The sequence below is a fragment of the Apiospora marii genome (genome assembly GCF_038362585.1).
Source record: "Apiospora marii strain CBS 49790 chromosome Unknown utg000012l_segment0_segment0, whole genome shotgun sequence".
Lineage (NCBI taxonomy): Eukaryota > Fungi > Ascomycota > Sordariomycetes > Amphisphaeriales > Apiosporaceae > Apiospora > Apiospora marii.
Window position 1 is genome coordinate 968,955 of NW_027117383.1, and position 24,605 is coordinate 993,559.

The 24,605-nt window shown below is 56.7% G+C and overlaps 10 protein-coding genes across 10 annotated transcripts; 5 read left to right on the forward strand and 5 right to left on the reverse strand.

Annotated features, from left to right (window-relative positions):
* Window positions 1-1,129: 1,129 nt before the first annotated feature.
* Window positions 1,130-2,346, forward strand: PG985_015118 (NAD(P)-binding protein; the record flags this gene model as incomplete). Its single annotated transcript, XM_066834884.1, has 6 exons — window positions 1,130-1,192; window positions 1,319-1,640; window positions 1,712-1,810; window positions 1,869-1,885; window positions 1,914-2,100; window positions 2,174-2,346. The coding sequence occupies 6 exons, from the start codon at window positions 1,130-1,132 to the stop codon at window positions 2,344-2,346; spliced, it is 861 nt and encodes a 286-aa protein (XP_066677494.1).
* A 544-nt stretch (window positions 2,347-2,890) lies between these two features.
* Window positions 2,891-6,197, reverse strand: PG985_015119 (uncharacterized protein; the record flags this gene model as incomplete). The annotated part of the gene is made up of 2 exons (XM_066834885.1): window positions 2,891-3,239; window positions 3,424-6,197. The coding sequence occupies 2 exons, from the start codon at window positions 6,195-6,197 to the stop codon at window positions 2,891-2,893; spliced, it is 3,123 nt and encodes a 1,040-aa protein (XP_066677495.1).
* A 2,230-nt stretch (window positions 6,198-8,427) lies between these two features.
* Window positions 8,428-8,685, forward strand: PG985_015120 (uncharacterized protein; the record flags this gene model as incomplete). Its single annotated transcript, XM_066834886.1, has 1 exon — window positions 8,428-8,685. The coding sequence occupies one exon, from the start codon at window positions 8,428-8,430 to the stop codon at window positions 8,683-8,685; it is 258 nt and encodes an 85-aa protein (XP_066677496.1).
* Window positions 8,686-9,171: 486 nt separating this feature from the next.
* On the reverse strand, window positions 9,172-10,367 carry PG985_015121 (uncharacterized protein; the record flags this gene model as incomplete). Its single annotated transcript, XM_066834887.1, has 2 exons — window positions 9,172-10,212; window positions 10,302-10,367. The coding sequence occupies 2 exons, from the start codon at window positions 10,365-10,367 to the stop codon at window positions 9,172-9,174; spliced, it is 1,107 nt and encodes a 368-aa protein (XP_066677497.1).
* A 3,094-nt stretch (window positions 10,368-13,461) lies between these two features.
* PG985_015122 (uncharacterized protein) lies at window positions 13,462-14,212 on the forward strand (the record flags this gene model as incomplete). The annotated part of the gene is made up of 3 exons (XM_066834888.1): window positions 13,462-13,638; window positions 13,733-14,125; window positions 14,189-14,212. The coding sequence occupies 3 exons, from the start codon at window positions 13,462-13,464 to the stop codon at window positions 14,210-14,212; spliced, it is 594 nt and encodes a 197-aa protein (XP_066677498.1).
* A 779-nt stretch (window positions 14,213-14,991) lies between these two features.
* On the reverse strand, window positions 14,992-15,788 carry PG985_015123 (uncharacterized protein; the record flags this gene model as incomplete). The annotated part of the gene is made up of 2 exons (XM_066834889.1): window positions 14,992-15,337; window positions 15,415-15,788. 2 exons carry the CDS (start codon window positions 15,786-15,788, stop codon window positions 14,992-14,994), a joined length of 720 nt encoding a protein of 239 aa, XP_066677499.1.
* A 1,239-nt stretch (window positions 15,789-17,027) lies between these two features.
* PG985_015124 (uncharacterized protein) lies at window positions 17,028-17,634 on the reverse strand (the record flags this gene model as incomplete). The annotated part of the gene is made up of 2 exons (XM_066834890.1): window positions 17,028-17,211; window positions 17,375-17,634. 2 exons carry the CDS (start codon window positions 17,632-17,634, stop codon window positions 17,028-17,030), a joined length of 444 nt encoding a protein of 147 aa, XP_066677500.1.
* A 610-nt stretch (window positions 17,635-18,244) lies between these two features.
* PG985_015125 (uncharacterized protein) lies at window positions 18,245-18,732 on the forward strand (the record flags this gene model as incomplete). Its single annotated transcript, XM_066834891.1, has 2 exons — window positions 18,245-18,328; window positions 18,400-18,732. 2 exons carry the CDS (start codon window positions 18,245-18,247, stop codon window positions 18,730-18,732), a joined length of 417 nt encoding a protein of 138 aa, XP_066677501.1.
* Window positions 18,733-19,463: 731 nt separating this feature from the next.
* Window positions 19,464-21,176, forward strand: PG985_015126 (cytochrome P450 6A1; the record flags this gene model as incomplete). The annotated part of the gene is made up of 4 exons (XM_066834892.1): window positions 19,464-19,798; window positions 19,869-20,364; window positions 20,428-20,925; window positions 21,000-21,176. 4 exons carry the CDS (start codon window positions 19,464-19,466, stop codon window positions 21,174-21,176), a joined length of 1,506 nt encoding a protein of 501 aa, XP_066677502.1.
* A 267-nt stretch (window positions 21,177-21,443) lies between these two features.
* PG985_015127 (uncharacterized protein) lies at window positions 21,444-23,533 on the reverse strand (the record flags this gene model as incomplete). Its single annotated transcript, XM_066834893.1, has 3 exons — window positions 21,444-22,775; window positions 22,853-23,198; window positions 23,295-23,533. The coding sequence occupies 3 exons, from the start codon at window positions 23,531-23,533 to the stop codon at window positions 21,444-21,446; spliced, it is 1,917 nt and encodes a 638-aa protein (XP_066677503.1).
* Window positions 23,534-24,605: the final 1,072 nt, after the last annotated feature.

Consider the following 24,605-nt stretch of genomic DNA (forward strand, 5'->3'; position numbering starts at 1 on the left):
CCCAAATGCCAGGAAAAAAAGGGGACGGACACATGGAGAGGCAACAAAGAAAAAGCAACAGCGGCCAGCCGCGGAGACACACGAAGCACACCAGGAGGGGAGGCACGAATCTTTGTAATAACAGCCCATCTCTTGCGTGGAAAGCCCGGAAAGCCCTCCGGGATGGGGGTCCTCTCGTCTGATGATCTTTCCATCTTTGCCACTGCTCGGCCTCTTATTCTGGGGATTCCGTGCGTGCCCTTCCATGCACCCACACAAATATCCGGAGGTCATCCCGCGTCTCGAGGCCAATCATTAGGTAGATCGCGTATGACATCACTACGAAAACCGAAAAACACTGGGTATTCCAACAAACCAGTTCTCATGTTGTATTACGTTGCCTCGCCGTGTCTTTTGCCAATGCGCCTCTGTCGCCGACAAGCCATGCAAAGGTATGAGGCTGTTGTGTGTATGCCGGAGCACGTGGTTGATATAGAAAATGTGATATATGCTTCCTGAATTAGGCACGTTGTGCAATTAAGCAAAAGGCACCAATCGTCGCTAGCTTTCCCGATAGTAGCATACTACAGGTACTGTACATCAAGTGGCCAATAAACCTGGCGGTCCTGGGCGAGGAAAGAGAGTTCCGTGACACGCCTCGGACCCTCAACCGATTGGGCAGAGGGAAGGCGCGCGTTGGTTGCGCGGCGTGCGCTTAACACCGACGACCCCGCGTCTGGTCTTGGTCTTGCATTCCCTTCCCTAATATGGAGATATGTAAGCTGACAGCTCCATGGAAATAAGGACCCCTCGTCGTCCTTGCTAAGGTTAATCCTGCAGGCCACAAGACAAGCTACCGCGAGGATAAACTGGTCAAGTCCTCAAGAATAAGAGGTTCTACAGGATATTACCACAGGAGTAACCGTTTATCCCACTGTAATAACCTGGGGTAAGTGGAATAATTAAGACGGTTTATTCCTACGAATGCTGCTTGGCCATTATCAATCAATTGATCAGAGTTCCTCTCCCAGTCTTTCCAGTCTCCAATCGTCCCGTGTCCCCATCATTCATTCACCTTTCCATCTGGTTTCTTTACCGACGAGATCACAATTTCCATTCTAGTCAGGTCCATTGATTATCAGTAGCCAAGATGGCGACTTACCAATCCCAAGCCAGGAAGACCATCGTCGCAATTGGTGCCTCCTCGGGCCTCGTAAGCGAACGACCCTGCGATGCCCAACCCCTCCACTCATCCCTCATACCCCACACTTTTCCCATCGCCTGCATCTCTGGTCAGGGTCGCTGACAAATTCGGTGGGTCGTTCTTTTCGGCACGTAGGGCTTCGAAGTCGTGAGGCAGCTCCTCGTCGAGAAACAATTCGGCAAAGCCTACACCGTCATCATCGGAGCCCGAAACGTTGACCGCGCGATGGTGGCATATGTCCAAGTGACCCCCGACAACCGCAGGCACCGCATCGTATTTTGGCACGTCGAGCTCAAAAACCTGGCGAGCGTCCAAGAGTTCGCCAAGAAGGTGGTGAGAACGGTACCTTATGGCCAATTGTTGGACACACTGTTCTTGAACGCCGGCATGTCGGCGGCATCCGGGCCCGCAACCTACAACACCAAGTGGTGCGATACGCAGGTCGTGAACCAGCTGTGTAAGTCTGACCTGACCGAACACACCTGGGGAAAGCAAGCTGACCAGTAAACACAATTCGGAACGGCACAGCGCAACACTACCTAATGCTTCTGCTCCGACCCACGCTGGAAGCTTCCAGGAGCCGCATCGTCTTTGTTTCCTCGGGTGCCATTAAACGAGGCGATCCAGGTATGTGTTCTTTGACCGGTTGTGTTCTTCCAAGAGTAAAAGCTAATGTACATTAGAGCAAGCGCACAGGATCCTGTTGACGAACTCCGGAGCTGATGCATAGAGCGTCTACAGCCAATCGAAGTTCACCCAGCTTCTCAATGCGCACTGGTGGCGCCGGGAGCTTGCAGGGACCTGCACTGTGGTGGCCGTCTCTCCCGGACTCATTCCAGACACGGGAATCTTCCGAAACTACACAGGCCCTAACAGGCCAACCATGCAGTCAACCGACGCCAAGACGGTTGAGGAGGGTACGTTCAGGGCTCTTTCCGATCGCTTTTATCTTTCCGCATTCCCACTAACCAACAGCCTTACGTGAAATAGGAGCCAAGAGCTTGCTGCGCGCCTTTACTTGCACCGACATGCCCGAGGACCCCGACCGGATCTTCTTGACCAGTTGGGGTGCGTGGGGGGAGAGCAGCCACATCCAGCACACTCTGGACAAGGAGCTACAGAACAAATGGAGCCCCAGCGAGAAGGAAATCGGGACAGAGTAGAACCGCTGCCAACTGGATCTCCGTCCTCCTCTCGGGACGAGTGGTCCCCACACAGCGCATGAACTTGTCTGCGGGTTGTTTGGGCTGGCGCAGATGGTCGACGACGTCTCTAATTCGATGGAAAAACAGCTTTGATCACGGCTTTCATCGACTATGCGACAGACACAGCGTTTATATTGTACAATTGAGTTATTGGGTTCATTACTACTTGGTTCAATGGTAGTTCATAGCGAGTTGGCAATTTTTTACTACTGGGTTTATTGGTAGTTCATAGCGAGTTGGCAGTTTACCGGCAAGTGGCCGTAGAATAAACGGTTTTTTTTTCTTTATTGACCTCACCTGCTGCTTGTCTTGATTACTCTACTTACTCCAGGACCACAATGTAGTAAAGTTATACCAGTGTAAATGGAATAAACGAATTACTGTGATAATATTCTGAAAGACTGAAGAGACTTGAGAGCTTGACCGGTTTCTTCTCGCAGGGGCTCGCCGGTCGCTGGAACCCCAGCGGATCAAAAGAAGTATGTAGGTACAGTACTTTCAGTCAGGCCTCGGCTAGCTGATCAAAGATCCACAAGACCCGTTTCTGGACCCCCAATCCCAGTCTTCGCCCCCCGCCTCCACCACCCCGGATGCTGACAGCCGCCGCGCGAACCGCCGCGCGGACCTCGGCCCAGTCGCCCGGCCGGCGCGCGAAGACGGCCTTGAGGGCCCGCAGGTCGGTCTGGTAGAGGCGCCGCTGCAGGGGGAGGACTTGCAGCAGGAGGGTCTTCCACGGCAGCAGGTGGCGGTCGTTGGGGAGGTCTTCTTCCGTCAGGAACTCGATGAGCATCGGCCCGGCGTCAGTCACGTCGGCGGCGCCGTCGGTGAGGAGGGTGCGGACGACGTTGGGGCTGACGAAGGGGGCGAGGCCCGAGGGGGGCTGGAGGGTTTGGGTGAGGAGTTGGGTGGACATCTTCTTTTTGTCGGGTCCGGGGCGGCGGCGGGGTTGCTGCGTGTAGAATAAAGAAGAGGAGGATGAAATGGAGGGGGGGAGAGGATGGGGGGGACGACTGCGACGACGAGAAAGAGGATAACGAGAAGGCGGAAGATGACGGGTGGCGCTGGTGATGAGGCAGGTGATCTTGTTGTTTATGGCTTCCCCGCTGGGATGGGGTATTGTTGGGGCTGGCGTCGGCATCGTCTTGGGACAGCAGGTGGCGCAGGTACTGGTGCAGTCCACATCGAGCCGCTACGACGTGTTTCGTGGTGTAGCCGCCAGGTTGGTGGTGGTCTTTGTCGTCGTTGGGCACGGCCGCGTCGTTGAGTTGAAACCAGTAGGGGCGACTTGTCGTGGCCGTCTCGATGAGTGCATCGACGACGTGGTTCAGAACCCCGTCGTACCCCAGCTCGGCCTCGGCGCGTCGCGCGTAGAGAAGAGCGTGGTCGATATCGGAGCGGCGGTGGTAGGAGAGGAGGCGGTCGCGGCCGCTGGCGATCTGGAGCCGCTCCGTCTTGAGCGAGAGGACGATGGCGCTGAGGATGGCGAGGTTGAGGTTGAAGGTCGTCGTCGCCGCCTCGACCTCGCTGGTATCAAAGAAGGCGGCGACAGCGGAGTCGTTTATAAACGATACCGTCGCTGCAGTGCCGGCGTTGGGATCACCGTCGACGTCGCCCTCCACTTTGATCAGGCCCCCGGAAAGTTCCGGCAGTCTTGACGCCATTTCCTTTCGGCGTCTTGCCACCTCTTGTTGGGTTAGGAAGCCAGTTGATGCCGCGACCGCCAGCATGGGGGCATCGTCATCCAGGGCGAACCACAGCTCCAGGAGGGATAGGGGCGACAAGGCTGTCCAGTCGTCTTCCTGCGGCCGGGATGCCACAGCGACGAGCTGGAATAATATACGGCTCTTTGAGCTTTGTCGGCTCTTCGTTGCGATAATGTGCTTGTAGAGGTCCTCGAGGCGCCGCGGCAAACTGCGGATCCTCCCCTGCACCTCCTGCATAGCGGACCCCTCTGTGTGCTGCCCGTCGCGCATGACGGTAGAGATGGCCAGCTGGGCCCACAGGAAGACACCGTCCGCCGCGTCGACGATGTCTTCCACGCACTGGTGCAGCACCGTGTGGTCCAGGTCCCCCAAGTCCCGGAACGCCGCGTGCGAGGACAGTCGGTTGAGCGCGTACTCGCGCATCGCGGGCCGCGTCAGCTCCGTCATCCGCAGCGCGGGCTGGCCCCGGAACGCGGCCGCGACGGGGGCGGAGGGGCGGGTCGAGATGCAGCACTGGGCGTTCTTCCAGCGGCCGGCGATCATGTACCGGACGATCTCGTCGATTTCGGCGTGGTTGGCGCCCTCGTCGGCGACGGCGGCCTCGTAGAAGTCGTCGAGGCTGTCGATGAGGAGGATGGCGCGGAAGGGGATGGTGGGTTGGGTGAAGAGCCAGTCTACGGCGGCTTTGAGCTGGTGGAAGGTCCAGTCGGAGGTTATGGGCGAGGTGGTGGAGATGGGAGGAGATGATGATGATGAGGTGTAGCCTAGGGACTTGCAGTAGGCGTCGGACCATTCGCGCGGGAAGACCAAGGGGATTAGGCTCGGATCTTGGCCGAGGATCTCGTAGAGCATGGAGCGGGCTAGCTCCGTGGCCCAGGGCGTAGACCCCTGACGACCGGCTGGTGATGTGGAAGGCGTGAATTTGACGACGATGCGTTTTGTGCCGCCATCTTCGTCGTTACTGGCGGTGACGCCGCGGCTGCACACGTAGGTCGAGATGGACTCCATCAAGGCCGACTTGCCGGAGCCGCGCGGGCCCTCGATCCAGTAGACGCGGTGGTCGCCGGGCTCCTGCAGCCACGACCGCAGGCCGCAGACGTGGTCCTCCGGCAAGACGGCATCGTAGGTGTCGTGATGGGATCCGTCGCTGATGCCCTCGTCGCGATGGCGGGATGTCGCAGTCGCGGCTGGGGGGCGGCTCGGGGAACAGCTGTCGGCCACCAGCCCGTTGCGCAGATGCTGAGACACTTCGTTTCGACGCCTGGTTTCCTTGTGGGCCGTGGTCTCGTCAAAGGAGCACGAGTGGGCCGACGTTGGTGACAGGGGATCGCCGTAGGCGTCGTAGGAGAGTGTCGTCTTGGTCGAGATCGAGGACCGCCGCGACGACCGGCAGGACGAGGCGGCAATGGAGAGAACCGATGGGCGGCGGTCGGTAGACGGGCCGATGCCGCCGCCTGCTGCAGAGCGGCTGAGCACGAGGCACATGGCGCGGATTTGTGTTGATGTCATTGTTGCGTCAGGTCCTGGGGCTAATCCGCCGGATAGGGCCACGATCAGTTCGCGGTCCTCGGGTTCTAGGCTGAGGAAGCCGGGGGACTCTTTCAAGGCGGTTGGCGTCACGGTGGACGCAATGCTCCTGAAGGTCTCGTTCTCGATCGAGCACTTGATTTGACGGAGGTGCATCACTTCCTCGTGCATCCCCTTTTTAGACCACACCTTGGCCAAAGCGGCCTTGAGTCCAGACCAGCCGCGACTCGACCGTTTCTCTTCACGAGTTTGGGTCTTCTCCAGGTTCTGTCGCAAGACCCGGGCGGCGGAGTAGCTTTCCCCGCAGATGGTGTGCAGGTCGACGGCGGTGGTGGTGGCGGCCGAACAGTTGGGGTGGCTGTTGCACCTCCATTGAAACTTGCTTTCGTAGAGTCGACATCGTGATATCGCACTGGAGACCAGATTGTGCCCTTTTTCAACGAGTTCCTCGCCGGCCTTGCCCTCGAACCCTTTGGACGAGGTCAACAGCTCTGTGCCGAGCTGGACGAATGCGAGGATGTCACCTGCAAGTGAGAGATCCTGTAACAGGCCTGCCGGGGCTGGGACGGGGGCTCCCATGGTGCTGTTATAACGGGTCTAGCGAAGAGGTTGTCGGGGCCATTGAAGGTCTACTACAGTTATCTGTAATCATAAACGGATGAATCCGAGCAAGATGACAACGGGCGGAATAGTCCTGGGATCGAAGATGGTATTATATCAGTAGGTCCAAGATCCTCAATCGACTGTGGGTGACCAGAGTCAGGGAGAAAGGGTCAACGTTGATTTAATGTGTCATGCAGCGTTTGCAAACGAGAAGGGTGGAGGTTGCTAAACATGCCCGTACCTATCAAAACTGGATTCCGGGGAATGGATGACTTCAGTTTGTCCAGCCAGATGGCAGCCGCCCGGTCCCACTAATAGACTACGGCTAGTCGATATAGAATTCGCACGCGAGACATTACCGGCCTCCGGAACGCCTCCTGGCCAATGAGAGGACGTACACGACGGAGATAACGACGGATGGCTAGGAGAGATCTAGCCGAGCTTGGCGAGATGCTAGCTGACTCGGGATCTGCAGCCGGCTTACTAGGGCTACGAGCTAATTGTCTGGCCCTTGGCCGGCATCATCAAGCAGTCACCATGCATTTTCTAGAAGCCCCATTTGTTTCCATTTTCATTCTTCGTACTCGTCGAAGAAGCCCGGAGCCTGCCGACGAGGAGAATTTGGTCCGCTGGCTTGACTATTTAGTAGGTAGAGAGAGGTCTTGCCACTGCATGCCGCTCGAAGGACCTCGACGCGGGGCAGAGACGGCAGCTGGCCCAGCTCCCCAGGAGCGGTCGCCACCAAACTACCTTTTCCGCAACGGCCACTAGCGCAGGCTTCGAAGTGTAAAACGTCAGCCCAGACCTGCATTATTCGTTTGCGCCAGTCCCACGGCAATCTGTTGATTCGTGTGAGCCGCCTCGGCAATCGGCCAATGCAACGCCCAGAGCGATGTCAGGTCCCCAAACTTTGTCGACGTCAATGAAGCTGTAGTCAAGTAGGTTCCGTGATACGGGTTTACCTACCATCTGAATAAAGACCCTGGGCCTCGTCAAAGGTGCTATAAACTTGTCAGCTTCCTTGCCTTCTCGTTGTTTCGAAGCCAATTCGATTCGACAACACAAACAATAAGTTCGCGTAGGGGAAGGAAGTTGCCTCTGGATTACCAAAATTGGAATGTTAGCTAGCACTCGCAGCATCTTCCATGACGACTACGGGGCAGTCCAGAAGGCCCGATGGCTCTGAATGGAGGGTTGAATCAATTTTCGCCCCCGCAGTCGCCTCCTTGCAAAGCTGGGGGCGGCGGCCGCAGACATTGTTGATACTGCTCTGTTTAGCCTAGATCCCGCCTGCTCGTCAGCTGGACATTGCGCTACAAGCGTGCTAATACACGCACTTGGGGTGCGGGGCCGAGATGTTGGTTTTTCCGCGGAGCCCATCGTGTGGATATGGCTCCCCGGTTCAACCTTTCATCGACGTTTCGGTTTCGTGAGATGCATTAAAAAAAGATGCACGTTCTGCAAACAGTTGATTGAACGGTGCGCCTGGCGAGAGGAACAAGCACAGATGACCAAGCCATATTTTCTCGGTTTGCACCGAGCTAGAAGCATTCCATTTCCTCATCTAGTAAGTGGCGGACATTTATGCTTTTCAGTTCGCCCCCTGGAGACACTATGGTATATTTTTAACCCCTGGCAGCAGTAAGTTCTTATCTCCCACAGTGCCTGGGGCCCCTTTCTGCATCTTACGGCCGAAGGATGTCTCACATCGAGTGATACCGCCAACCGCCCCCACAAGATTCAGCAGAGCTCGACCCGCCTCAGATGCCCAATATAATCCTCCTTCCACAAGATGGACCACGTTTCACCTTCAATACTTCTTCTTAGGACAATGTAGTCAACGAGCAGAGCTTACTTCTTGTACCGAGACTATTCCAAAGACATGTTTAGTGTAGTAGATCTCACCGAGATGAAAGGCTACAGATACATTTCTATTTTTATCAGTATATATTGATTCCCACTTACCGTGGAGAACGAGGTGAGCCGAGGCTTGCTCCAGTGAGAAGAGGTTCCCAAAGAACATCCAAACCTTTTACTCTTCACTGCCCGGATCATATAAGATGTACTGGATCCGAGTTGAATATATCACAGGTCGAACAGACTAGCACTTCCACCTTCGTCTGTGCATCTCTTCCACGATACACACGACCTAAAGATCATCACCAACACACAGAAGCGTTCTCCATCACCCATAAAGCCCACCACCATGGTTCCCTTCGGCATCTCCATCCTTGCTCTTGCTGCTTTCGGCACCGTCCCGGTTGTGACGGCTGCCCCAATGCCCGCCAGAACAGCCATGGGCACGCGCACCAATGGTGATCTTACTCCAGGAGCCTACCCGGTTTCGACTCCGACCCAAACCAATAAAGGCCAGCCAGACGCTCTCGACTCGGGTGACTACCCCATGCCGGAAATGCCCTTTGATATTTTCCTCGACCCGGAATTTGAAGTTCGCAGTGGGTGAGGATACGGTGTCGTCGACCGGAGAAGCAAGCGTTGGGGCAATTTGCGACGCGGTGTGGGCTGACATGACATCGTCGGTTATGAGAAGGCTTTATTGATCATTCTTTGGCTACGTGGAACATACACTGGGGTTTTTGCGGCTTTCGTACTTGTACTATTCTGTTTGCGTTTTCATATTTTGCTTCGGTTAGGCCTGAGTGGCCTGGTTTCCACAATTTGATTTCGCGGAAAAGGGGCTTGGTTGGATCAACTTCACTGTTGTATGCGAGCTGCGATCGCTACGGAGAGAAATAAGTCTTATTCCATATTTCACTTTTCTTCATTTCTTCTCGCTTACTGTACAGTCTACATGTCTATCTCGCCGCTCCATCGCGCACGCGTCTAGCGCGAACAGCCGTTTTTATTTTTACCCATTGGTTCCCGTCTGGTATCATTCCTTCCTGATCCCTTTTGCAACCCCTCCTTTTCCAGCGGTGATGCGACGCACTTAAGCATCAACCAAGATCAAATTCTCACCATTCCCAACACCAGGCCTGCACTTGCGCGGTGGGTCCGAGTGAGGCACGTCAAAGATCTTGACCCACTTGCCGCCCGTGCAGGAGTACCCCTCCAAGCCGCTGTTGGAGCAGCCGAGCTGGCCGTGCGTGCAAGGGCTGGAAGGGTCCATGGCGCCGCCGGAGCCGGGAGCGTTGGGGACGGGAAGGGGAGCGGCGCTGCTGGGCGCGGCAGGGAGGGCAGAGCTGGGCTCGGGCGCAGGGCCGACGGAGGTGGGGATAGGGGCGGCTGAGGTGGGCTTGGCGGACGGGGTCGAAGGCTCGGGCTGGGGAGGTTGAGAAGCCGGCGGGGACGCAGGCTCCGAAGGGACAGGAGCGGGTGCAGGAGCAGGAGAGCCGCCACTGCCACGGTCACCACCCTTCCTGGCGCGCGGGTTGCCGTCGCAGGGCTGCTTGAAGAGCTGCTCATCACCATTGGCGCGGTCGACGGATTGGCCGGGGTCGGGGTACGCAATGGCAATTTGCTGCTTGAGCGCCTCGCCCGTCGTGCAGCCGCCCGACAGCTCGCCGATGTTAGCCATGAAGAGCTCCGGGAAGTCGGCGCCGCGCTTCGACATGGCGACCAGGTCCCGACGCGCCGACAGCTCCATGCGCTTCGTCTTGGCGGCCTTGACGACGACGAGGCCGCAGTTCTGGTAGGTCTCGGCGGGCTGCCCGCCGATGCGGTTGTTCCAGGTCCAACTGAAGGTGTACTCGCCGGGCGCGATGCCCGGGGGGATCTGGAACTCGTAGCCGTCGCTGTTGGCGCCGTCGAGGTTGCCCTTCTGGTTCCGGGCCGGGCAGCCGCCCTCGATCGAGTGGATGACGGACCAGGGGCTGTCCTTCTTGGGGTCCCAGCCCTTGGTGAGGGCGAACTGGCAGCTGCCGCCGCCGTGCACGGCCGTGCCCTTGACCGAGAACTTCTGGGGCTCGCCGATGACCATCTCCGTCTTGGGCGAGGCGTCGGACGTGTCCAGCTTCTGGCCCGCGGGGATCTTGCAGGGCCAGTCCGCGCCGGTCGGCTCGATCGGGTTGGTGGGGCCGTAGGCCAGGAACTTGGCGGGGGCGGGTTCTCCATGACGACGTGGGCCGAGGCCGCCGTGGCCAGCGCGGCGGCGAGGATGGAGGGGGTGGTGGTGGAGAAATGCATGGTGGCGGTGGGACGAAGCTAGGTCCTTGCTAGCTTCTAAATAGGGGTAAAAAGACAAGCAACTCGTTGCCGTAATAAAAGGGGTGCAAAGAAGAGAAGAAGCGTATGGTATGAGCGACTGGCGGCGTGAGTGATGCTACATTTTGGGTTTATCGGACTCCATTCCGACTTATATATTACGGTAGTGCCCGGGGGCGATTCGGTAGTAAGGGGGCGAAGAAAGGTATTGTTTTGCAGGAATTGCTTTTCTTGATAAAAAGGAAGACATTTGTACTAAAGCTGCAACAAAGGACTGGGCGGCGTCAGCTTGTCAGCCGCCCTATTGTTTGTCGATGCCTTTTTGTTTCTAGCTGCAAGCGCTGCCGAGGCCGAAACAACGGGGGTTGTTGGCCAATCAGACGTCAGCGTTGGCATCTTCATGCAGGGGCTTCGGCCGTCGCACAGTTGCACCGCAGGCAAGCCACAGCCAATCCTTGGGGCCGTCGCCTTTGTTTGTCGGCTTCTTGGCATGCACACCCCCAAGTAAGCTGCGCAACCCCTTTACTCCCTCAACCCTCCAATCTTGGGGCCAACTGAAGAACCTCGGCCCGTTATTGAGCTGATGAAAAATTGACCACACTCGGCCTCTGATTGATGACTGGACTCTAACCTCGAGATTGGCCCATCAGAACGATAAATCTGAGACTCCCACTTCCCAGTAGCATCCAAGCATTACCGAATATGACACCATCATACTACCCACAGCGTCGGCTGAGCTGCAGATTAAGCTCCTTGTTAGGTTTATCACTGATATGATGCCTGATATTGTTATCGATACGCCACGGGGCTGCAAGGCGGTAGCCATTGGAGGGAAAAAGGACCCCAAAAGGCCAGTGGAATAAGCCACATGGAGAAAAGCACAAGGAGTCTCCTTGCGACTGTTCGGAGCCGAATCATTGCTCTTCGGATCCGACCAAGCAGAAAAAAAGAAAGGAAAACCGCAGAACCAAACAAACACTTTTGATTGGTCAGAGTAAGGGGAGGACAACAGCGAAGGGTCCAATACCAACCTTTGGGTATCTGATGTCTGCTATAGGTTGCATTGCGCTTTGACATGTCACTTCTGACAGCACCGAAGGCTGGGTGAGACTCAGGTCACAGATCATTGGCACAATGGTTGTGACGCAAGCCCACCGATCTGGTCACGCGGGTCGTATCAGACCGGAAGAAGAGCTCCCTCTGGTAACTGTATGGAAACAATAAGGTGGTAATGCATCCAAGAGCAAGGTACGCCATCTGGACCCGGTAAGTAAGAGATACTGTCCGAAACTCGGAGCACAGTGGAATTGTCCCCTAAATTGCAATATGCAAGGGAAAGAGTTACAGTCACCTCAAGAGTCAGCTTGCCTCGAACCCAGGCATTTGAACCAGAGTTGTCGAGGTTTGCTTTGAATTGGGTATGCCGTTGCCGGAGTCCATCGCAACTCCAAGGGTCTCACTCAGCCGCTGGATGAAGCCGGATCGGCGCAGACAGGCAGCTCAGCTATTGGTTCGGTTAATGTGATGTATATTTAGATTCTTTTTACTTTTCTTTCGAGCGGGGATGCATTCCACTGGGGAGTATTCCACCTGCTAGATACAGAAAAGCCACGACTCGTGCTGTGGTATGGAGATAACAGTGTATGAGGCTGTGTAAATCGTCAAAATGGCATTTGCAAATTCGCAGACAGAGAGCCCCATCCCAATGCTCGGAGGAATGCTCCGATCCAGCCCCACATGGGCCGACTTGTAACCCGTCGACCATCATGACTCGCTCGGATGTGACCAACCGTAGCTTTGAAGCCGGTGCATGAAACCAACCAATCATGGGCTCTCATATCTTTGCACGTTTTCACCTTGATGCACCCCGGACTCGACAGTGTATGGGCTGTGAGGCCGGGCCGCAGCACCTTACCGGGATCCCGACACCTCACTATCGATACCCGAGAGTGGGTAGTCATTGCAATACAGTCGGCTTGTTCAGCTGTGTAACATCACTAGAGCTACATTACATCATGTTATAAGGTACAATTGCGCACCAGAGAAGTTGCTTGTTAGCTCATTCCTCATACTATGATAACCCATCTATTGTACAACAGGACACGGACGACTGAATGCAGACAAAAAAAGTAAAATATAGTAGATCAACTATGAGCTAACCTGCGTAACGACATGTGCATTCAGCGCGATGTGCAACGCGGTGAACGACATCCTGCTTTTCCTTATCATTTTCAGGAACGCATGACGCAAACGAGTCATGTTCTAGAGGCATTCTGTGATTTGAAACGCGAGACTCCAAACCCCTACCCCTGTTGACGAACCATCCATTGAGGCTCATTCCAAATCGCGTGCATTGGCCCCACAAGACCCCTACGCAGAGAACAGACACGAGCAATCTGGTTCGCAGAGCCGCAAAGCCAAGACTCTCCAAAGAAAGAGGCAGTGGGTGAGGTGCATCTGGGAATGGGGTCGACAGGCTACGTGATGCCATCGCCGTGGGTCACGCCAGACTAATCTAAGCTTAGCGAGGTGTTTGAAAATAGAACAGACGCCTGTAAGCCCCATCAATAGAAGGAAACGAAAAGGCTTAGCTGCCATAGATCTCTGGCTTAGCGCAGTACTCTATCATGGCCGGTGTGGAGTGGGAAAGGAAACGATGCTGCCGACTCTCGAAATAGCACCCCTGCCGAAGAAACGTTCGCGAATAGAGTAGGCTGAGCTGCGGTATGGGGTAGCAGCCAGGCAGTTCAACCTGGTAAGGTGGTATGCGACCTGTCAGTGTTCATGAGACCCGTGGAAAGAAGTCACGATAGCGAATCTGTGTATATAAGAAGTCGACGATCGACCTCTAACAGACAATCTTTTCCTCACCACTCTCATCACCAACAACTCCAACAACACTCCTCTTCTTCTTCCACCTTCAGCTTTTCGCTTCATTCGCCTGCGCCAGTCGCCTTTACTTCTTCGAACTTCCTCAGACCTCTCCTCTTCATCTTCGAGATACCCAGTTCTTTCTATCTTTCACCTACTTCTTCTTCACCACCTTTCCACCACCAACCAACCCAACACCGCCAACATGCAGTTCACCAAGATTGCCGTCCTTCTCTTCACCTTCGCCGCTGGCGTCTCCGCCACCCCGGCTCCCGACGCCGCCGTCCTGGCCCCATTTGAGCTCCACGCCCGCTCTTGCGGCGCCGGTCTCCTCCGCGGCAACGCTCTGGCTCTCTGCCAGAAGGCCTGCAAGGCCGCTTGCGTAAGTTTTCCTACTCCCATCCTTGATTCCCTACCTCGACACTACTACAGTCTGCTCTTTTCTGATCATAATTACTAACACTCCCCTTTCACAGACGGTGATCCCCATCCCCGTCGCCTCCGCCGCCTGCGCCGCCTCGTGCGACCAGAAGCCAGTCAAGGCCCGCGACGAGGAGGCCGACGCCACCCCCGAGGAAGTCGCCGAGGCGGTGCAGAAGCGCAACGTCGAGGCGCGGGCCTGCGGGCTCTTCAAGGGCAACGCCCTCAAGCTCTGCCAGGAGGGCTGCTCCGCCGTCTGCACGGCCATCCCCATCGCCGCCGCCAAGGACGCCTGCGTCGCCTCGTGCAAGGCCGGCTCCCTGAAAGTCCGCAACCCGGAGCCCGCCCCGGAGCCCCTCACCGGCGGCCAGGTCTGCCGCGGGGCCTGCGCCGTGACGTGCAACTCGACGGTGCTGGCGCTGGTGCAGAAGAAGTGCCTTTCGGTTTGCGTGAGTATCCCTTTTCCTCTACGCTTCACTCCAACACAGTTTCTAACATGCTCTTCACTACAGAACGGAAAGTGCCCTGCCAACTAGACGGGCAGAACAGCTGCGCGAGGAAACAGGGGGCTGGCATTAAAGCCATTTGAGATGGCCATTCGGATATCCTCGAGCGGATCTGGCATTTCCTTTGTTTTTTCCTCTGTTTTCTTTTTTCCTTTTAGCTTCTAGCGGATTCCATTTTGATTTGATATCATGGCGGGCTTGATGCTGCGGAAGAAGCGGAGGAGCGCCTGTTGGATTGTATATAGAGTGCCGCATATCATCAAAAGAACGCTGTTTCCAAGTTCAAAAACCACCTGATAAACCAGTGACCTTGATTGGCTCTCTCCGAGGCACTTCCATGCGGGGCTGGCCAGTCTGCAATGAGCTACGAGCACGAGAATATCTTCTAATACAAGAATGAACTCGGTAATATGTAAATGCTTTCCCATCCCAGACAGTAGTCATTCCAGCCCTAGTCACGCAATTCTTACTTGATTGAGTATTCGAGTACCACATGTGACATGCATTGGCAATCGTGCGTAGGCTTCAACCATTGTCCATTGCTATTACACGGCTATCTCCAACAACAAACTAGACCGACATGATTCTGTAATCGAACCGAACACATGTCTTCTTGACCAGAGTGATCTGTCCTTCATACCAAGCTTCCCGGTAAACATCCTACATATTCCACCACATTACTTCAATCCCCTTCCCCATCATCACGACAAGGCGCACCCTATCATCTATGACTATCACCCACGACCGTCCCTTCAAACCAAGAGTCGGTCCCATTACCAGCATCCCGCCGAGTCGATCTAGAGAAATTCCTAGAAGCGACGAGCCTTAGCCCCCGAAGCCGGCGTAGCGGAGGCAGCCGCAGCCGAAGCAGCCGCAGCCGACGAGGGCGCAGCAGCCGCGGAAGCAGCCGCCGCCGAGTTCTGGGCCTTTGCCGAAGCAGCGGCGGCGGAGCGACGGGCCTTTTTGGCCACCGACGAGGGCGTGGCGGACGCGGCCGCAGCAGAAGCGGCAGCAGCCGATGAGGGCGCAGCAGCCGCGGAGGCCGCACCAGCCGACCCTTGGGCCTGTGCGGCGGCCGACGAGGGCGAAGAGCCTGCGGCGGCGGCAGACTTGGCCGCGGCGGAGCGACGGGCCTTGGCGGCAGAGGAGGGGTGGCTGCGGCGGCAGAAGCAGCAGCGGCGGAGGATGGCGAAGAGCCAGCGGCGGCGGCAGAGTTAGCGGCAGCAGCATACTTGGCGGCAGCGGATCGACGAGCCTTCCTAGCCACGGACGAAGGTGTGGGAGCAGCCGCCGCAGAAGCGGCGGCGGTCGATGACGGCGAGGAGCGAGCCGCAGCGGCAGAAGCAGCGCCGGCCGACCCTTGGGCCTGGGCGGCCGCCGACGACAAAGAGCCAGCGGCGGCCGAAGCGGCAGAGCCCTTGGCCTCGTTGCCGCCCTTGTTGGCGTTGCGGACCTCGTGGGCCAGCTCCAGGGCGCGGGGCGCCTCGATCTTGGCGCCGGCGGTGGCGGCCTCGGGGTCGTGGGTGACGCGGCGCTTCTGCCAGCCGAGGTCGAGGACGCCGGCGGTGGCGGAAGCGGTGAAGAGGAGGACGGTGGTGAACTTCATTGTGTCTGGGTGTTGGTGTGCGGTTTACTGACTACCGGTAGTGTTGGTCAGAGTGCCGAGCAGATAATTTGACAATAGCGAAAGATTGCAAGTCGAAGAAAAAAGTCTCGTAGAGAATGTTCAAGGCAAAGATATTGGCCCAGCCACAAAAAGAGAAGGAAAGTTGTTTGTTGTTGTGAGTCGTCGATGAGGAGATAGAGATGTCAAGCAAGAGCAGGAAACCAACGGGACCAGTTGCCCTCTCTTATAACCCATCGTTCTCTCGCCATCTCCCATCTCCCCGGTTAAAACGCACGTCATGGTTGGTTGTTTCTGATACAGCCCGGAACCCACGAGTTCCTGATTATCCATATTTGCGTGCCTTGTTGGAAATAAATGGGGACGGGTTGGGCCTGCCGTTACTTTTAATAAACGTCTAAACAAACGTGGGAGGGGCTCAAATTGTCGACTCTCAATGTGAGAACAGGCAAAATCTACGTCCTTGTGAGCCCCGAGTTGTTTCAGAGAGAGAGAGTTGCCTCCCGCCCGTCCCTAGCGCCGGCAGCTGGCGACTGGGCGATCGGCTGTGGCAGTGGGTGTGGGTGTGGGTGGGGGTTGACAGGCTTGGCTTTGTCGCGGGCCAAGAGCCTAACCAGCGCGCCGGGGGCAACGATCGGTGGACCCACCTGCCGCTTGGGGAAACGATTAGATGAACCGAAACGGCGGTACCCAATGTTTGGCCGTTTGATGAACTGCTCGTGTGTTTCTGCGTGTGACGTACGCGCAATGCTCAATTACCAACAACACCAACTACTGTGGAAATGGGTACGGTTACAGATGCCCTGGGACCCGCCATCAGATATTAGGAATTACTGTTGACCCGGGTCCGGCTGAGGCCTACCAAAGGATGTCGGTTTGCCAACTTGAACCAAGCACCCACAGCGGGCAGGGACAATCACGTGCTCCAAAAGTGGGAATCAAATCACATGCATGGAGCAGAGAGTTGTTTCGTTTTCAGGTATCGTCAATTCCTATGGAGAGGTTGCGGAGTTAAGGTAGAGGATGCACCGCCTTCCAACCTTGCCCGGCTATTGGAGTGTCATCACTGCAACGGTCTCAGGAATTCAAAGCGACTCTGCCAACTCCACGACAGCCACCCTATTATCTCCTTCACTGCTGATCTAGCCTGTGCACAGCGGGCCGATGCGCTGCTCAAGAGATTGCGATGGGCCATTGTGCCAGACTTTCTTGCTTGCTCTCTCAGACGCAGTCCGAATCCCCCTCGACGGCGACAAAGAAGCCGTTTGAGTCGGTGGCGCGACCCCAGGTCCCGTTCCAGTTGGAGCCCGGGACCTTAAGGCTGCAATCGTACTTGACGGTCCAGACGTAGGTGGCGAGATCGGAGCAATCCACGGTGATCTTGGTGGTGTTGTCGTTGCACAACCTAGAAGTGGGCGGTCATTAGTATCTTCTCGAGGCTTTTCTTTCTCTTATTTTCCCTTTTCCCCCTTCCCCATCGACCTCGCGTAGCAAGAGGCTGATATGGAAGTTGCCTCGATTTTTTTGCAGGGAGACATCGTGGAGAAAGTGGATTGATGGGTACTCACTTGACACTGGAGTGTCGGCTGCAGTACAGACTTTTGCAATTGTCCAGGCCCGGATCCGCGCTGCACTTATTGGTGTTATTTGCGAGTTGGTGGATGGCCTCGAGGACGGCGTCAGCATTGGCTCCACCGAGACTCATGTCATCAGTTAAGACGCAAGTGGTGTTCTGGTAATCACGCGGGACGAGGTTGGCACGCGGGTCCGCGCCGAGGACAGCGCCCATGGCCACTACGGCGAAGACGAGGAGGGCGATGCACATCATAGTGACTGGTGGTGATGCAATGGAGGGTTATCTGGCTTAGAGATCAAGCATGTGGTGTTCTGGGGATTTGTGTGGCGATGTAGTGGGAATGGTATGCGGATAGTCGGGAAACATGTTGATGTGGCCTGGGCGGTCTTGTCGCTATATATAGTGAACGTGATGAAGCATTCAATTGCGACTCGATTGCGACTCTATTGCTGGATTGAATTCAGTGTGACTTGGATGGAATACCTCGTAACGCACAATTGAGTTCCTTTGGTGCAAGGCATTTCGACAGTCGAACGTCCAGACATGAAGAAGGCCATGAGCAATTTGCTGACAAAAGCGAGCACAATCGGTTTCTACGGCGGACGGTTCTTCAATTGACTCACAATTGTACCGTACCGTAATGACCGCAAGGTCAAACTTGACAGCGGGGGCTCCTGCTAGGTTATGGAAAGATGATTCAACGTTGTTGAGGGAGGTGCTTCTTTCCATCCGAGAGTGCCAAAAGAGGTACTCAATTGAGGGCCAACTCGATCTGCCCACTGTCGTGCTCCCAAATCCATTACCACCGCCAACAAATTAGCAAACATCTTCCAACGTCCAATCCAATCAACAACCCGCCACAATGGGATCAATCACGCCCGGCGAAATCACACTCGGCGACATGATGGTTCTCGACAGAGTCTGGGACATCTTCGAATACATCGAGGTAAATACGCACCGCCCCAACGAACTTTCCTCCGCGCATCGCGTCTAACCTCACAAACCCTCGCGGTCCAGATCGACTGGAAGAGATACGCCCGCCTCGCCCGGTTCCGCAGCCCCGACGCCGCGCGCGCCTTCCACGCCACCCTCGGCGAGGACAAGCCCGGCGGCAACTTCCAGGTTACGCGCCTCGACATCGCGACGCTCGAGAAGCTGTTCGACGTCATTAGCGAGATCCGCGTCGACTGGGCGCGCCTGGCGGACCGCAGCAACATCGGCGATATCGAGGCCACCAAGACCATCTTCCCCGAACTGGCGGATTTCGAGGCCGAGATGAGCTGGGATACCGAGTCCTGCGACAGCATCCCCGTCCCGGTCAAGAAGGTGTCTAAGAGGGCATGGCTTTAGGAAGGCTGGACTGGCATGGACGTTGTCCGGGCCGTTTGCGCGGTCACGGGTTAGAGAGGGACAAGCATGGAAGGTTGTGGGAAACAGACAGTAGGCTGGGTGGAACTATCACCACATCATCACTGGATTAGGAGGGAATGGGCATCGACAGTTCTCGGAATAGACTGGGTAACACACAGCTTCGTGGGTCAGATATGCAATTACTATCACCCCAGCGACGTTTGACCACTGTAAGTCTCCTCCGCCGAGAAGCAAGAGTCACCTTGAAAGGCATCATGGCTGGACTGCACAATTTGATGCTGCAGCAGTTTGCGTGTTTTACTATCGAGTGCTCACGATTCGTGTAATATTATAGGCCTGTTAGAATCAATACCAAGACTTTGTGTTCCGCCGCCACGGCACTAGGAAGATGCCCAAGCTGTCAGCCCATAATTACTAACCAGTCGCGTACTGTCTCAATTCGGGATGTAGGCCGCTTGCCCTGCACTTCTTACTGGCCATTCCGGCTGCCGCGCCCAATGGCTGACCCACAGGTCTAATGCAGCACTCGTATACCGCAATTCTATGAGGAGTGTGTAAGCGATGCTGACAGTATTTACTTTTATTTCAGCAACTTTGACCCCGCTGCCCTCGCAACCTCCCTTGCTGTAGTTAACCAATTGCTCGGCTGTGTGTTTGTGTTTGTGTGTGTGTGTGTGTGTTTTACAATATTTCCCAGTCAACCTGTCACGATGGCTCTGATCCTTGTCCTACTTGAGCGGTTGCGAGCCCAGTCCCCAAGCCTCCTTGCCGCAGAAGCACTGCTCGTGTTGTTTCTCGCGTGGCGCCTGCTCGCCCGGTGGCGTCGCCAGACACCTCCGAACGCGCCCGATCTCTACGAGGATCGCAGCGTCTTCGGCTCGCTCCGGTTTACCACCTCCCGCGCCGAGTACTTGGCCGAGGGCCTCCGCCAGAGCCGCGACGGGCAGTTCAGCTTCTGGCACGGCGGGAACCACGTCGTCGTGGTCTCGGGCGAGGCGGCCCGGACGGGGTTCCAGACGTCGCGGGGGTTGGATCCGAGTGCTGGGTAAGTAAATCCGTGACCCGTCGGCACGTCCCGGAAGGGGAGCCCAAGACTGATGATCGTGAGCGGACAGGTTCGCGGCGTTGTTTGGAAGCTTTCTCGACGTCAGCGAGTTGACGAAGAACTCGATGCGCAAGTGCATGCTTATCTACAAGCGATGCACGCAGGACGACCATTTGAGCGCCAACCTGCACCATCTGGTGGCCGATAGCGACGCCCGCATTCGTGAGATGGGTCAAGGGGAAGTCGTCATCGATCCGCTCAAGTTCATGGGGTTACTGATATACCAGCTCACCCACCGCATGGCCGGGGCCCACGATATTGCCAACGATACGAAACTGCTGCGGGAGACCTGGGCAGTCTACGCGCCACTGGAGGACTCGCCCTATGTCGACATCCTGTTTCCCTGGCTCCCCACGCCCTCCAAACTGAGGAAGGTGTGGGGGTATACCAAACTGCACCTGACTGTCCATCGGCTTGCCAAGGAGAGGCAGGCCGCGGGGAAGGCAGGTAAAGACATGCTGCAGATGCTAATGGATGAAGGAATGAGCAGCATGATCCGGTCACTGGTGAGTGATACCTTCCCCAACGGAGAATATGCCGCTACTAAGACTCTGTTCCCCCTTGTGTAGGCGGTCATTGGCGCTGTCTTAGCTGGTGTTTTCAACACGACATTTGCCACCACATGGACCCTATGCTGCCTAGCGACCGACCCGGAGTGGTTGTCGAAAGTAAGAGCCGAGATCAACATCGTCCTGGCCAAGTACCGTGTAGCCGAGGACGAACCCCTGGTCAACACCTTCCAACGGCTCTCGCTCCGGGACTGGGAGACCAAGTTCCCCGCCCTGCAAGCATGCATCACGGAAAGCATCCGGTTCACCATGGCCGGGGCGGTGGTGAGGAAGAACATCAGCGGACATGACCTCCGCATCGGCGACACCACCTACGTGATACCCAACGGGAGCCTGGCTATCCACGCAACGGCGGATACGCACATGGACCCAGATATATACCCAGATCCCCTGAAATGGGACCCGAGCCGGTTCGCCAAGGATGTGCCCGAAGGGTCGGGGGTTCCCCATGGGTATCTCGGCTGGGGCTCCGGGAACCATCCGTGTCCTGCTCAAAGGGTAAGTCCGCGAGTCCTTGCTTATCAGAAATGGGCGCGGGAGAGGTAGTTGGAATCGAAGCTAACCGAGTGTAGTTTGCCGAGCTGAACGTCGTCGTGGCGAGTGTCATGTTTATCGCCTCTTGCGATTTCGAAATGTGCGATAAAGCCGGCGTGGTGACGGGGGTTCCCCTGCCTGACATCGTTTACAACCGCATGGGTGCAGGACGACCTGCGACGGATATGTACATGAAGTGTAGGAAACGACAGTAGAGTGTCAAACGTGGTCACCAATCAAAGGGGATATCGGGTCATTGATGACGCAGGCGCAAGAGACAGATAGTATTATCGAACCGAGCAGACTGCCGGGAAGGACTGTGAGCACTACAACTATAAGAGAGGTTGACTATTTACAAGAAGAGAAACGCGAATAAGGCTACGGACAAAAATATGTATAGAAGAAGCGAATTTCTCGAACTCGACGACAGATGGAAATGGACGGGGCGAATGAGAGTCCAAGGCGAATCATCTCGCAGCCCACTAAATGCGAAACCGTCGGTAACGCGGAATGGGACCCGGGGAGGAGTCGGCCACCACCTGCGCCGACGGGTCTTGGCCGAGCGTGACGGGGATGTTGGGGTTATCCTGCTCGTGCGTGCGGTAGTAATCCGTGACCGCCTCCTCGATCCCCTCGCGCTCGCTGTAGGGCTGTTCCAGCGCCAGGGCGTCGACCGCGTCCCGGATCGCCTGCTCGCTGAACACGTCGGACCGCGCCGCGTAGTCCGCCCGGTTGTAGGGCCGGGCCCGCCAGCGCGCGTCCATGGGGTCCGCGAAGTCGGTCGTCACGTTGTACCCGAACCCCTCGCCCAGGGCGGTGACGTTGAAGGCCGCCATCATGTCGTGGTCCTCGTGGATGAGGTTGTGGCAGTGGAACATGTAGACGCCGTCCCAGGGCCGATAGTGCGCCTCGACCAGGACCGTCTCCCCGCGGCCGAGCCAGACGACGTCTTTCAGTCCTTGTTGTTCGTACGGCATCACCCCCCGGTTCCCCTCTTTTCCGTACCGGTCCCGCACCCGGAAGTCGACCAGGTGCACGTGGATCGGGTGCGACCAGCCGTCGGACGAGTTCTCGAGCTCCCAGAGCTCGACGGTGCCCCGCGGCACCTTGGCCAGGATCCGGTTCGCCGTGTCGGCGAACCCGACGCCGTTGATGCGCCATTCGCCGTTGCTGCGGTGGAAGCGGAAGTGGTGGTCGATGCCCGTTGACGAAGGGGGGAAGGGGACGTCGCGCAAGGTAGCCGGCACCGTCGAGTTGTCCTGCACCGGGTCCGAACTCACGATAAACCGCATCACCTGGTTCGTGTGCGCGTAGTCGTCGTCGGTGCCGATGCCGCCCACCTTGTCCAAGTTGCGCAGCTCGAGGCTCTCGCCCGCGAAGCCGGAGAAGTCGAAGACGATCTCGTACCGCTCCGCCATGGCGACGTACATGTCCGAGACCTGGACGGGCTTGGCCAACAGCCCCGCGTCCGAGGCGATGACCTGGAAGGGCAGCTTGCCGTTGAGGGCGGAGGCGCGGACGAAGTACAGGGCGAAGCTGCGCGAGACGGCGGCGTTGAGGAAGCGGAAGCGGTACTTGCGCGGCTCGACGGCGAGGAAGGGCCAGGGCTGGCCGTTGACTTGGATCACGTCGCCCCAGTAGCTCGTCGTCTCGCCGACGGTGCTCTTGAGGGTGCCGTCTTGGTTGTAGTGCTTCGAGCTCAGGACCAGGGGGATGTCGTACTCGCCGTAGCCCGACGGGAGGCCGAGGGCGTCTTCGGCGGGGTCGGTGAGGATGTAGGCGCCGGCTTGGCCGCTGTCGGCGTTCAGCGAGGTCTGTGAGATAGGGACGAGTGGTTAGCTACTCAAATCAGGAGAGAAAGTAGGGTGGAGCAATGCTTGAAGCTACGTACAATTCCCTCGGCATGATCGTGATACCACAACATGCGCCCCGACTGCTCGTTGGGCCAGTAATAGTCTTTGTACTCGCCTGGCCGCGTCACGTCCGGGGCCCAGCCGTCAAAGGGGGCATGCGACGGGGAGCCGTGGAGGTGGACCGACGTCTCGAGCTCCGCGTTGTTCATGATGCGGACGACCGTCTCGGTGCCCCGGGGCACGATCAAGGTCGGCCCGGGCGACATGCCGTCGTACCCGACCAGCGTGGCGGGCCCGAGGTTGGGGTAGACCTGCTGCGTGAAGGGGCGCGTCTCCAGCTCGTAGTACCAGATGTCTTTGCCCGTGATGGGGTTGGTCATTGTCCTGTTGTTGGTTGTCAGCGACGATCAGAAGGGACGCACCTTCTGAGCTTGACCATTGGCGGCGCTTGTGATAGGTAGTGATGGAAGCACAACTTACATCTTGGGTTGCTTGACGGGAGGAATAGGAAGCGGCACCCTGTAGATGATGGGATACTCCGGGCTTCCCCCGTCCTTGAGGATAGTCACAATGTCTCTGGGGTCGTCCTCGATGACCTGGGTCAGACTCTGAGCTTCCTCGGGAGGGATATTGTAGGTATACCCGTGGCCATTGTCCTGAGCAAGGGCCTTGGTGGCGAGGCAAACAGCCAGCGCCAAGGAGTTGATCATGGACAGCATCGCCAAAGACGACAGTTGGCTTGCGGTGCTGGAAGGTGGTAGGCGAAGGTAACAAGTCAAGGCAGTCGTGGGGGATATGGAAAGATGTTGGCTGCTGCTGCTGTATATCTATCCAAGGTTCGGGCGGGAGAGGGCGAGTCTTTATAGACAAGTGCCAGAGCAACCGATGGCATCCGTGTCGTGGAATATGTGGAACGAGCCTGACCCAAGGTCGAGTAAAGAATGATGAGGCGTTTTCTTGATAGTCATAAGACCGAAGAGACAAGACGAGTCGGCCATGGTAGTAGCAGAACCCACATCGAAGGGCTTTCTTGTCTTGGCAGCCCCTCTCAAGTTCACGTTCGACCCATGCTTCGGATCGTCACATCCCTATCGTTCACCGAGCTCAACACGATATATGGATGGTGGTCTAGATTCCAGCTCAGGTGATGCGGCAGATGCGGTAGATGCTGACTGGGTCCAAACTCACATGTTTCGCGATGAGTTGTCATATTCACTCAACCTGCCCCGGCCATTCTTGATGCGGATTGACCTCCGAAGGCTCGTGTTGAACGCCGTCGCGACTTCGACCATAAAACACGATCAAGGCCAGGGGTCTCTTATTCATGATAGAATAATCAGGATCGTGTGCTGACTGTGCATGTGGTGTTTCCCATGTCACGGCCCTCTTCATCGACATGATTTCCCGAATGGGAAAACGACGCTCTCCTATCCAAGGCACTCCGACTTGCCATCTCGGGCTCTCGTAACTCTCCGCTGCTGCTCAACTCGCGAGGACAAGTAACTACCGGCGATATCCAGGGGCTCTGCCACACACCCAACGCCACATGCAGTGCAAAACATCTTGGAGTGATGTGTCGATATCTCTAAGACACGGAAATCCCCATCACCCCTTATCAAGTTGCAATGGATCGAGCACAGTGCATGCAATATTGCAAGCCTCAACATTTTTGAAGGCACCAAAGCTGAGAGTAGAGCTGGTTGGACGACGGAGGCTTGGGTCCTGGAGAATGATGATAGGTCATGCGCCACTTCCAGAGACCGAGACCTAGCTAGTGCGTCTGACTGGGCC